The sequence below is a fragment of the Corvus cornix genome, chromosome 14 (genome assembly GCF_000738735.6).
Source record: "Corvus cornix cornix isolate S_Up_H32 chromosome 14, ASM73873v5, whole genome shotgun sequence".
Lineage (NCBI taxonomy): Eukaryota > Metazoa > Chordata > Aves > Passeriformes > Corvidae > Corvus > Corvus cornix.
The window spans coordinates 3,590,052-3,603,490 of record NC_046344.1 but is presented as its reverse complement, the minus strand read 5'-3'; the positions used below and the strand labels follow the sequence as shown (position 1 = coordinate 3,603,490).

Genomic DNA, 13,439 nt, shown 5'->3' with positions numbered 1-13,439 from the left:
ACACGTTCATGTATAGATGTAGCACTCAGACAGACTCAATTTACAAATACATGAGCTAAATGTATTTCATACTCCTGTATATGTATAGAGACATTTCTATACTTGGTTTTATAAAATATGTGATTATATATTATATACACATGTGCATGCTTTATAGACATGTAATTTATAAGCATATTTATAAATTTAAGGTGAATATATTGCATATAAACATACATATATCTGCATGCACATGTGTAAGCATAACTATAATTATATATTTAATTTCTATTAAAAGTATTTATATGTTACACACACACTGTCACTCACACCTACTTACCAACCCAGGCACGGCAGAAGCAGGGAGAGGACAGACTGGGCTCCTTGTTTGTGTTTATAGGTAGCTGTAAAAATTGTTTTGTGTGCATGTATAATTAAGAATAATTTAAGAATATTAGAAATTATATGCCATACAATTATATAATCATGAGCTATACAAAAGGCTGTTTATATGTGTGTGCATATACATGTATTTTAAATTCCTGGGTAAATATTTTATACACACACACACATATATACTGCTGTAATTATTGAATATACATTTTGAATATACATTTTGTATGTCCACAGCACTGGAGCACTGCCCTCCTGTCAGGGCTGGGGTTTTGGGATCAGGGCAAATGCAGGGCTCACACTGGGGGCTGCTGGAGGCTGCAGACAGCTGAAGCCAACAACCTCACACTGGGTCATACATACAGGACACAAGAAGGGATGTGCTGGACACCTGTGGACACTTTACACTGCCTGAGAGGCACCTTCCTGGCAGCCAAAGGCACTGAAATGATGTGGTTCTAAACCTCTGCTGCTGTCCCAGATCATTTATTAAATGTCTACAGCACCATCTTGGGTAGGGAGCTCTTAACTTGCTGCCCAGCAAAGCAATCCCCATCTGCTCCAGCCATTCCAATATTCCACTACAATTCTGCCTTTAGTGCACAGAGGTGAAGCTGCAGCACTGAGGGCTGAATGACCCACAGTCAAATGCAGAGTGAAAAAAATAGCAAGGAAAGTAAAGCTCTGCTTGGGAAATTCTTAGAAAGCAGCAGTATCGCACATCCTGGTATAAAGTGTTTATTTGAGACTTCACAATTAACACAAAGTCTTCCTGTCAATGCCTTTTTTTTTTCCATACAGTCAATAAATTTGTATTAATCCCTCCCCCATGCATGATTGCTGTTTATTAATCTAAGCCTTTTTATTTTCATCGTGAAAAAATAAAGCGTTTCCCCACCCTTTCAGCTGTTCCCTGTACCAGACTGTGCTGCATTACAGAGGAGATGGAGAATGGCTATGCCTACTGCTGGGGGTGAAGTTACTCCATTATTTATTGATTTATTCTTTTCTTAACAGAAAGTGTTAAATGAATCAATCACCCAAGAAAAATAAATATATCATAAAGAACCAGGAGCTCTGCAGTATCCCTTTTCTTGCCATGCAGCCCAGTTCAAACACATACCCTGCCCACGGCAAACCGCTCCGCTCACAGCAACGCCGCCGCCTGCACGTACAGCTGGGAACTTACACTGGCAAGATCTCTTCCAAAGGAGTAGAGCCACGAGCCACAGGAGGTATTTTAGATGCCAAATTTTTATACCTAGGCAAGAGAGATCCACCTGGAAGCCAATTACCTGCGTTCCACTGATGGGCTTTTACTCAAGAGCAATTCAACCTTGTGCTTTTCAGGAAGTATCAGCTAAACACACGTGTGGGCTCAGCCAGAGCCTGGCCTTGGGGAGAGGGGCAGGCAGTATGAAGGGTGTGCACATTACACGTGGCAGTGGAAGCAAGTTCTTGTATCAATGTCTCTTGGATGTGCATCTCAAATTATGCTGCTTGGCTCGTCTCGCAGTACTTTTGGCACCAGCCTCGCAAATCAATTATTCAATTGCTCCCCCTGCTTTTGGAGATCTTCCTTGGAAGAGGGCAGAGGGCAAGGAGGCTTTCTCAGAACAGAGACGGTATTGGGTAGGCCGTGAAGGACAAGCCCCATGGTTATGCTTTATTGAATGACTGTGCAAAAGGGAATACTGCATCAGAAACCACAGGCTATGTTTAACCAGTCCCCAGCCGCTGGATCGGAACCCCACTAACAACCGCTCCCATTGGTTCGTTCGGCTACTTTTTGTTGGTTTCTTTCTTTTTTTTTTTTTACATAAATAATATAGACCGACAGTATAAACATTTCAGCAACCATTTCTAAAAGACCAGAGGAGCCCTTTTAGGAGCCAAGAAACAACTGCAGGATTCAAATTCCAAAAGTGTCTTTGGAGTCATCGAACCATCAGATTTACACGGCACCCAGTGACAACAACATTCAGTCGAGCTCGATAGGACTGCTGTCTTCCTGACCATCTTCTGTGTCATCATCTTCCCCAGTTCCCATCAGACTGTTTAAAAGATTACCTACAATAAAATACAGGACAGTCAAAATCATTAATTTTACATTCTCATCTCAAGACCTTTTAACTGATCTTCCATCCTGCTATGATACAGATATCTGTAACAAAAAAACCCCAAGAGTTTTGAAGCAAAAGAGTCTCAGCAAGACATCAGTAATCCCACACTGGTTTCCATTAAGAATATTGGTTTGGGAAGCTGTACACTCTTAGCTGTAATACTGATATTGTTCCTTCTCCAAGAATACACTGGAAAAACCCAAAGTCACATATTTATGTGCTACAGTTGCACCCTCAGAGGGAAAAAGCCCTAACCAAAAGAGGAAAAACACACCTCCAGCAGTGAAACTCTCAAAAAGCAGCCACAGTCTGCACCACGCTGTAAAAAAAATTGTCTGAAACTCACAGGCATCAATTTAAAGGTGCCTGAATTGCTGAAAAGCAAATTACAGATGGTAAAAACATGATGTCCATGTTTTTCATCAAACTTTGGATATCAGTGAACTGACTGTAGGTAAAGCTTCAAGTCAGTTTACAAACAAAGCAGCTTAGTTCTCAGGGAAAACATTCAATTTTATTCACATTTTGCTCAAGAGCCAGGAAATGAGGGCTGAATTTCTCTATTCCCTTTCAGTCCTTGTAGAAGGACAGTATTAATTTCAGAACTTTCTCTTTGGGCACATTCATGTTGTATCAGCACTGATTATATTCCTACCAAAGCCCCATACTTAATTTAAGAAAAATCACACTGAACTCTGAGGAAATTAAGCTTTAACACCAGTGAGATGCTTCTTTACATTAGGAAGCTGTACCATAATGTCAAAACTTAACCATAAGAGTCTTTTTAGTGCTTCTCCCCTTCTCAGTGATGAAAAGTCCACAAGCTCCACCAAACTAATTCCACACTAATTCCACATGCAACCCATTAATCTTGTATTCTACAGCAGGGGCTGTTCCTACAGGCTATGAAAAGAATTATAAATTCCTTAGAATAAATTATCTGTTTCCAACACAGATGTTTTATCCAGGTCACTGAACAAAGTCTGGAGGTACCTACAAGCAGAGCTTACCTAGCAATCCCCCGTAGGACGAGGTCTGCTTGGGTGGAACTCCGAAGAAAAGCTGTCCTATTCTATCTAGGTACTGTAGGGATACAAGACCAAAAAAAAGTCAATTACTTCATTTACAGGTGGAAATACTATGGGCAGAAACCACCTACACAAGGTAAAGCACCAGCTCCTATCTACAAGTCACAAAGCTGGAGACAATCAGCCATGATTTCACTAATTCACAGAGTTAAATCCTGTTTCTGAGTGACTCACCTCATTATACATGGGGTCTCTTTTCAGCGAAGGTTGATACTGTTCACACAATACTGTAAATACTGTTAGTTTTCCTCTAGAAAGGAAACAACCAAAAATGTAATCTCAGTTAAAAACTGAAAAGGAAACCAAGAACAACACGACAGAAATCAGACTGTACCCATCAACTGCCAACAACAGAAACCAGATGAAGTTTAGCAGTGGTTGCACAAAGGGTGGACCCTTCTCTATTGAAGGATGTTTCTGTGTGTATGTCGTAAAAACAACTGATGCGCTGGTCTTATTTTTTAAGCAGAGAAATCTGAAAAAGGAAAGAGAACGGGGCAAGTTAAAAACAAAGGGCAGAGAAATGCTTTCACCACAGAAAAAGGGAAGCCAAAATCTACTTCACTTGTGCATAGAGGCCATTTCAGGCTTGAACTGATGGCAAAACACAACTGGTAGAGATGTACATCTTGGGGACGGTTTGGCCATCAGCTGAGGAAGGGGAAAATCACTACTAGAACACACTGTGGAATAGGCAGGTTGGGAGGGAAAACAGACATTAAATATTAATAGAATGAGTTTAACCAGGATCTAAGCAGATTGTACAGGATGGTTACTGAAAGAGAGCACCAATTTAATCAAAATGTGGAAAGACTGGCTACCCTGTAATTCACATTAACGTGATATTACATCTACTGGTCCAGAGTTTACTATGTTGAGCAAGTCTTGAAATTCAGTGAAAACTGAATTAAAGACCCATTCATCCCCAACACATCTCCCTTTAGTATGTATCTGTCAGTATTTGTTGACTCTCATTCTATTCCACCTCAACATAATGTGGCATCAGGACCACTAACAGCTTAACACACATGCCTAAAAGTCTCATAATAAAGCTGTACTTCGAGCTCCCAAGCCATTTGTCCCCAACAGATTGATCCCCCAAACAGATCAAATCCTTGTTCAGGTTCAGTTAATTTAACTGGCAATCTCTGCAAGTCCCATTGGCCTAACAGGCTTTATCTGGGACAAATGCTGTCAGCAAGCACTAGGAAGGCTGCCACAAGCCATCTCATTTTTGATGGCAGGCTGGCCCCTAATTCTGCACCCTCACATGTGCAAGGGCTTGGGGCTGTTTTGCCTCCCTGCTAGCAAGGAACTGCAATTAATTTCATTAGAGAATAAACTGCTATATAAGAGGATTTAACACAGTACTTGACATGCAGGCCAGTAAAGGATGCGGTAGAAGTGCTGTATAAACACTGAAAAAATAATCTCTTAACTTCTCCACAGAATTTCTCCCCACAGAATGGTTTGAGTCCTGCATACACTGGATTTCCATAAAGGATTTGCTAATTTCTCAAAATCACAGCAATCTATAGCAACCAGCTATAAAGCAGGACAAATCTGACATGACAGCTCACTGCTGCCAAAAGAGAAACTTGCTCTCACCTCCTCCCTCTCCCCCAACACCTACTCTCTCCCTGACTCCCTGCCACACAGTCCTGTCTCCACCTCCTCCTCAGACTCCTCCATGAGCTGCTTTCCCTGCCTGAAGAAAGCCATCAGCTGATTAGCACAGTAAAATTGGCTTTGTCAACCTTCATTCTACATGAGCTCTGCAAAAGCACATAATAGCTTGCATTCCCACCTCCTACAAAATAAATGCCAAAAATGAGAGCCAGCAGCAACTCTGTCAAGGCAAGAGCCATCAAGCTGCTCCTTATCCAGGCTGACCATGACAAGTTGTCTCTTAGGACCTGAGGGAGAGCAAGTTCTCAGCTAAAGGTTAATATAAGGCCTGCTTGAGTCCAGTCTCTGTAAGAACATATAGATAAGCCCTAACTAGACATAAAGCAGTGTTAACAAAGCTAAGAATTGTGCTTTCAGAGTTAAAGAGATTACATTCATTCTTCAGGCAATTAACATAATTCAGGTTTTGACCTTAGTATTTTTATTTTTTCTCTCCCCAGTCTGACGAATTTAACACATCGGTTTTCAGACGGTTTTCTCCTGTTGTTGTTCTGGCCAGTTTCACAGTTTCTTTTGCAAAGGCTGTGTGGTTAAATTAGATTGGTCCCACACATAATGTCATCTCAGCAAAATGCTTCAAGAGAAGTTTAACACCTACTGTAGTACTGCCTGAGCTACAAACATGTCCACCTCACTGCGGTATCCGCGGGACGAGGAGTATTCCACCAGCATATTTGCACAGCCCTCACCATCTGTGGAGTGCAAGAAGTGATACCGAGATTCACTATAGTTTTGCTCTAGAAAAAGAAAAAGGAAAAGGCTTTTAAGAAGTCAGATCATTGTACCTGAATGGAAAAAGAAATTTATTAGGCTTGTACTTTATTAGCTGGTAAAAGAACAAGAGTTACAGGTGTTGTATGTAAACAAGACAGCTAGTAAAAAGTCTGTAAGTTACAGACAATTTATAAAGGGAGATAATAATAAATTTTATCCTAAATACATTTGAACAACTGCTATTGAACAACTGTTAAATACAGTTTACTCAACTACAGCTACTGCTGGCTTGAACTTCGGTCATATCATTTTACCTACGGGAATGCTGACACTTGATGTGCTATCATCAGTGTTTAGGACAGGAATAAAGAAATTCCATATTAGACCATGTGCACCAAGAAGTCAAACAGCACCTTCAGAGTCCTTCTTTCCTGTCCTATTTTTAGCTTAGCCCACTCTTGCTATCAAAATTAAAATCATTTCCATAAGCTGAACAGAACAGCAGTTATACAGGAAAAATGGTGTAAGAAATGGCAGTGATTTGTCAGAACCTGAAGCAAAGGATTGTGCAAAACCACTGCAATGACAAAACTGGATAGCTGCTAATCTTTTGAATTTGAAAGCTTTTTTTAAGAGATTTGTTTTAAAAATCTGAGCCTTTTCTGATGAAACTCAAAAAGCTACAGACTAAGAAAATGTAGGCATTTTGCTCTTCAAGAGAACAGTGAGCAGGCAGTTACAAAATGGGGACTTTTACTTTCAGAATGCAACTGTTTCTTATCTTAATTGTAGCAGCCTCTAACCTGAATGCTGTAAGAAAAATCCTCCCTTTCTGGCTGGCAGCAGCCATCAGACTAACATAAATCCCAGGAGAGCAGCTGGGGAATTGCCTATGGCGTGCTGAGAGGCTGCAGCATTGACCATTATTGGGTCAGGGTTGTTACATGAAACCACTGTCATCACTTGGCAGCTACTGAAAAATGCAAAATAAACAATCATCTTGCACAGTTATCCAGGAGAAACCACAGAAAAAATGGCACGTATTCAACTGTTCTCAATCACCTTTGCTATGTTTTGAACACAAAACTGTAAATACTGGCTACCATCCACAATTAAAATAATTATTTGGAGCATTTTGTGTTTCTCTTACATCCCATCCCAAGTGATAAAATGGCTCATAAATCAAAGGCAACAGCATTCATTTTGGAATAATCCTGTTGGCCAACTTCTCAAAAAGTACTTAATTACAGTCCAAAGACTGTTTTGGATGCCAGGTGATGTATTTCAATCTTTGTCATGTTTATCCAGGATTTAAAAACAAAAAAACTTGCCAACAGAACATCTTTGCTCCCCAGCAATTTTCCTTCTAATGACACAACTGAACTACCTCAGTGTCTAAATGATCAACCTGCCTTTTAGAGAGCCTTACAGCAGTTGTGTTTTGGATTTTGCACTAATATAGAGTTACAGACCCATTTCTTTCCCTGTTAATAACATTAAGAAGACGTTAATGCAAAAATCAGATAATAGCAGAACTCGATCAATCATTTTCATCTCAGCTTCCTTAGATTATTCCCAGAGCAGATCTTTTATAACATCTTGCTTTCAACATTTTCAAAGGAAAACACACAAATGCCAGTTGATTTTTCTTACCTTTCCACAGGGTAATAGCTAGTAACTGGTGTAATTTTGGATGTCCAAGTTTTCCTGATCCCCCACTGGACCATTTTAGTGCTCTGGATACGAAAGCCACTCTTTCGGGAGAATTTGGATCCATTAAACTAAACAATTTAGCCAAGTTTTCTAGAAGCAATAAGATTCAAAAATATTTAGCATTAAGAAAAATAAGATGCTCTGCTGCTTCTAATGCATATCTAAGATCTGTCTTTAATACAGGCAGCTGTGATAGTTCCAAGCATGCCCACAAAGTCATCAGGAACCCCTTATTCTCTAACAAAGTTTCCCCCAGTCCATTCCTATGGGGAGGGTAACCCTTAGCTATGTTGGGAATGCATCCAAAAAGGGATTGCAGCTTTCGAGACTATTAACAAGTCACTGTGAAGGGAAAGCACAACTAAATGCCATTAAACTAAGAGCAAAGGTCACCTCACCTAAAAGGTCTTCTGCTACTTTTGCATCCGACTTCTCCAAAGACTCCAAAACCAGCATGGACAGATCAGCAGCACTGTTTTGCTACAAAACAGACATACACTGGCAGTGATGAATGTATCAGGGCATAAAAAAAAACATCAACAAGAATTTTGGCAGCAGCAGGTTTAATGCTTTTATCAACATCTACAGCTATGGCACAGTATCAAGTCTCAGCCTTTCTGATAAAAAAATTATAGTAATTTGATGGCATCAAAGAGAAGCCTCCAGGAAAGCAGAACGCAGGCATTGTCTGGATGCTCACAAACACTCCTGCTGCATGTTCCAGCTTGGCATAATCCTTCTTTGTGGAGAAAGGCTCAACAAAGAGATAAACCAAAAGATTACAAAGCAATTACCCCAAACATTTACCACTGAGAACTCACCATTCATCTCTCATGATCTTGGGAGTAACAACCCCTTGCCCCCCAAACCACACACAGAAAACCAGTGACTTACCTGGTTATGACTGAAGAACAGTAAAGCCCCTGAATACATTAGTTCTCTTGCTTCTGCATGTTTTCCTTGTGACATATACCTGAAAAAAATACCAAAGCTGTGATAAAAATTAACACTAAGTTAGTTGTGTATGCTTAAAGTTACTTTTATTTAAAGGATTAAAAGATTGCTAAAATTTAAAATAATAACACGGGACTTATTTTTAAATCGGGTTAGTTTTAATAATGATGTAGCTTGAATTGCAAGTTGCAATTTGTTTTCTGCTCCAGACCTGATGGAATAAAATGAAGAATATAGGAATGAAAATGGAGAGCTACAAATCTGTTTGGGGCTGGAACAAGAAAAGGGAATGAACCCAGGACTTCACCTGAGCAAAAGATGCCAACGCACTGAGTCTCTACCAAAGCCATCCCAGTGAAACAATTTTTGGAATACCTCCTGGAGAGCTCACTGACCTTTCCACTGGTCTAAGTCTCTCTGACCACTACAACTCTGCCAGGGGACATCAGCCTGTCCTAGTCCTCTGCTAACAAAAGGAGCTCGTCTCTCATGGGTTCAAGAGTAAGATTAAGTACAGCCAGCAAGATTCACCATGCAACACCTCAAAAGAAACAAAATATAATGCCTCAAAACACACCTTCCACCTTCCTCACTTAAGAGTTAATGAAGAAATAAGGCATGAAAGAATTTGCTGCCAGTGGTTACCTCAGGACCTCTTAGCACAGAGCTGTGATGGCAGCCTCCTGCACATCATCACTGTCAGTAACTACAGCTCTTGGAGAGTCACAGCTCTAGATTATAAACACAGCATTTCCCATAAATGCAGTTTAGGGGTGGCAGAGTTTCCAAATTCCATTTTTCTTAACTGCTACTCAAAAAGTCTGTGTTCTCAGTGGCTGATTTGCTCATATCAGCAGAGGTAAGTGTCAGCCCTACCCTGCTGCTTTAGCACCTGCAGAGTTTGGTTTGCCCTCTGTGACACACCTGGCTGGGCTGTGCCCGTGTCACCCCTTTCTGTTCCTGGGGCCAGGGCAGCCCCTCTGCTCCGGAAGCCCCAAGGCCTCCCAGGCTGCTCCAAAGCCCAAGAGTGCCCATGGGGTAACAGAGGGGTCGGTGGTTTTGGGGGTGGAGCAGTCAGGGGGTGGTGGGACAGCAGGACAGCGTGGCCATGGGGGTCACACTAACCAGAGGGACAACCAGAGGGAGCAGTGCATCCCAAACCTCTTGTGCTGTGTCCCAGATTCCTGTCACATGTGACAGCTCCAGGACAGGCCCTACTGGTAACATCACACAGACAGCAAACAAAGCAGGAGACACTCCTCCCATCTGCTCATCAACTCTGAGAAATCCCAAGGTCTTTTATCCAAAACAGAACGGAAATAATGGAAGTGGTGTTTTGGAATAATCCTCAACAACTCGAACTTGCAATCACCATGGTAAATGTGAGTCAAATGAATCCGCAGCTCCAACGTTTTATAGTTGGGCTCCCATCCAGGTTTGCTTCTAGGAGTTGGACTCAGCGTGGATCCCCTTCCACAAATTCTACTACCAGTAGATTCACAATGCTATATGGAAGCTCCTAATCTGGGAATAATTACAAAGATACTAAAAGATGCTCAAAACAATTTTACAATATAAAATACATTTTAAAGAGCTGGGGTCTTTCAAAGAACTTTGATTAGAAAAGTTGTTTAATAAAAATAATAATTGATGACATTGCTCTAGATGGCATTTAGAACAAGAAAAATCCTGGAACACAATATTTATACCAGAAAAATGACCTACAAGTATCAGGAAAATAGAAATGGATGTAACAAGGATGTTACACTTTGAAGAGTGACTCAGTTACCAAATGATGAAGAGAAAAGATTCAGCCCAGCCAGCCTGTGGAGTAACAAACATCACCAGCTCAGGTGTGTTCGGGGGAGCTCAGGGTTAGGCAGGAACAGCAGCTTTCCACCTGCTCTGTGGATCACCAAGGGATAATAAATCTGCAGGAGGCAGGCTTATGGTAATCTTTCCTCCTCCACTTCTTCCCCTCCTCCATTCTAAAATACATCTCAGCGCATGAAACTGAGTCAGGATTTCCAGTTTACCCTCTGACAGACAAGACAAATGTTTTACAGGCCCGTGTGTTTAAAAGGAGTAAGCACTTGGTATCCCAATCACAATTCCAGAGCTCGTGTAATCCCAATCCACATTAATGCATCTCTGAAAAAATGCTGATTTTTATCACATTTTACAGAGGATTGACAACACTACCCAGCCATGTAAATGTCACCATTTCATTTAACTGAACACATCCTTTCACTTGCATTTAAGATGGAAAAGGCAGGATCTTTGATTCCAAATTAATTCAGGGAGGTTTGAGTATGTGAGTTAATACATCCAGAAGACTGAAGGAGAAGTGACCTCCTGAGCCAAGACTTCTCACACCACTGCAGACACCACATCACATAATCCCTACTACAAAATAGGCCAGGCTTTGTCTTAAATTTAGACTTATTCTCAAATACAATTTAAGTCTTAAGGCCTGGATGGTGCCTCGCTGATCCCATCAGAGGGGTTATGGAAGAACAAACTGATTGAATGTGATGATGCTGGTACACAGGGCAGGGCAGGGCAGGGCAGGCTGTCTGACGTGCACTGGGAGCATAAGTAGGATTATGCACCAAGGACTTTCTTCCCCACTTCTTCCATGACTGCTGTTTCTCTGTGCTTACTCACAGGCCTGTTCTCATCCTAACACAGATGAGGTCTGAGGACAGCAGACACAAGACACAGGGCAGGGAGGGTGGTGTCCAATTTTGGATCTCTCACTTTAGGAAAGACACTGAGAGGCTGGAACATGTCCAGAGAAAGGCAATGGAGCTGGTGAAAGGTCCAGAGCATGAGTCTGATAAAGAGCAGCTGAGGGAGCTGGGGGGGCTCAGCTTGGACAAAAGGAGGCTCGGGGGGAACCTTCTCTCTACAACATCTGAAAGGAGGTTGGAGCCAGATGCTCTTCTTCCAGGCAGCCAGTGACAGGATGAGAGGAAAAGGCTTTAAGGGGAGGTTCAGGAGAAATTTCTTCACAGAAGGGGTGGTCAGGCATTGGAACTGGGCCTGGCTGCCCAGGCAGATGGTGGAGTCACATTCCCTAGAAGGGTTCAAGAAACAACCAGAGTGGCATTTAGTGCCACTGTCCAGTTGACAGGTGATAAGCCAAAGATTGATCCTGATGACCTCAGAGGTCTTTCCCAACCTAATTGATTCTGTGAAGCCAATTTTCCATCCTGTCCTCTCCCAGCAGAACCACAAGTCACCAAAGCTGAGACCAACAGAGGAAGCCCTCAGAATAAACACCTTATTCTGTGCACCTGCAAGCAAGAGTCTACATGTTAAATGCTGATGAGAGAAAGGGTGACACCTGCAAATCGCAGCAAATGCGAAAAATGAAGCCTAAAAATGCTTTGCAATACAAACTATTTTCTTACAACAAAAGAGGCAGTAGTAACATTTCTGAATAAATCCTCAGGCCTGCTCTACTTAGTCACTGTCACGTACACAAATACTACACCAAGTGGAATTTATTCTAAAAAGCTCCTCCGCTCCAGACGATCTGAGAGCTGCCCCTTTCTGACCGCGGCACCAGGGTGACCGTGTCGTGCAACAAAGTAGCCCCATGTCCCGGCTCAGCAACAATCAAATCAACCTTCAAACCCTGAGACTGGCACGACGCAGCCACCTGACGTTTACACTGAGCTGGCAAAGCACCGGCTGCGCAGGGCTCAGCTCCAGGATGGCCCCGGGGCTCGGGGCGAGCCCCGACCCGAGCGCCAGGGGACACCCGGGGGGACAGCCCGAGCCCATCCCGCCGGGCGGGGGGCCTCACTCGGCCTCCCCGGAACGTGGGGCCACCGAGAGACGCTGGGAAACGGGGGGCCGAAATTGCGCTCTGCCCGTGACCTCTGGGCAGTGTGACGCAACACCCCCCGCCCGTCACCGGACGGTGCCCGGGCCGGCGGGGCAGGGACCGGGCCAGGGTCGGGGTTGGCCTCCAAGGGCCGGCGAGCAGCGGCTCCCCGCGCCACCCCGAGCCGCTGACCGAGCCGGCGGAGCTGAAGGAGGTGACGCGGCCGGGCCGGACCGAGCCTGGGGCCGCCGCTCCTCCGGCCCGGCCCGGGCCCCGCTTGGGCCGGCGCCGCGCACCCGCCCCACCCCGCCCCCTCGCGGGCCAATCAGAGAGCGGGGCGCGGAGATGGGCAGGGGCGGCGGCCAATGGGGAGCGGCCGTGGGCGCGGCGGGCGGCAGCGGGGGAGAGTGCGTGGGAAGGCTCTGGAAGGCCGGGCGGGGGAGGGGCGGCGCGGCGGGCCCGGGCGCGGCCCTACCTGAAGAACAGCGTCCGGTACATCTGGTGCGCCTCGTAGTAGTCGCCCTTCTCGACGCTGGCGCGCAGCTTGCCCTCCACGCGCTGCACGCCGCCGCGGTTCCTGCCGCCGCCGCCTTTCGCCGCTTCCTGCTCCGCCGCCATGATCGCCGCCGCCATCAGCGCGGAGGACGGGAGGGGAGGCGGGGGGGCTGGCGCATGCGCACCCAGCCCGGGCGCCCTGCTGCCCGGCTTCCGCCCGTTCGGACGGCGGCCCGCGAGGCTCAAAGCCCGCGGCTGCGCGCGGCGCCCCGAGCGGCCCGGCGGGTGGGGGAGCGGTAGCGGCGGTAGAGGAACCCCGGGAAGCGGAGCCGGGACACGACCGGAGCTGGAGCGCACAACAGCACAGGAAACTGCAGAATAATAATAAAATATATATATATCAAGGAATGGTTGATGGAGCGCAGGCAATAAGACTGGCTCAGGACTGCTCTGGCT

The 13,439-nt window shown here is 44.5% G+C and overlaps 1 protein-coding gene across 1 annotated transcript; it reads right to left on the bottom strand.

The window, feature by feature from the left end:
- Nucleotides 1-1,094: 1,094 nt before the first annotated feature.
- Nucleotides 1,095-13,178, bottom strand: GET4 (guided entry of tail-anchored proteins factor 4). Its single transcript, XM_039560128.1, has 9 exons — nt 12,964-13,178; nt 8,594-8,672; nt 8,098-8,179; nt 7,640-7,789; nt 5,871-6,009; nt 3,918-4,058; nt 3,758-3,833; nt 3,506-3,578; nt 1,095-2,442 (listed from the first exon to the last, which is right to left on the bottom strand). Exons 1-9 carry the CDS (start codon nt 13,119-13,121, stop codon nt 2,354-2,356), a joined length of 987 nt encoding a protein of 328 aa, XP_039416062.1. The 5' UTR covers nt 13,122-13,178; the 3' UTR covers nt 1,095-2,353.
- Nucleotides 13,179-13,439: the final 261 nt, after the last annotated feature.

Bases quoted from the DNA above. Each gene is read 5' to 3' on its own strand.
- GET4 (XM_039560128.1), bottom strand. From the start codon at position 13,121: ATGGCGGCGGCGATCATGGCGGCGGAGCAGGAAGCGGCGAAAGGCGGC. The intron at 8,673-12,963 runs GTAGGGCCGCGC...TATTTTTTTCAG, and splicing joins TACCGGACGCTGTTCTTCAG to GTATATGTCACAAGGAAAAC. The intron at 2,443-3,505 runs GTAAGCTCTGCT...ATTTTATTGTAG, and splicing joins GTCCTACGGGGGATTGCTAG to GTAATCTTTTAAACAGTCTG.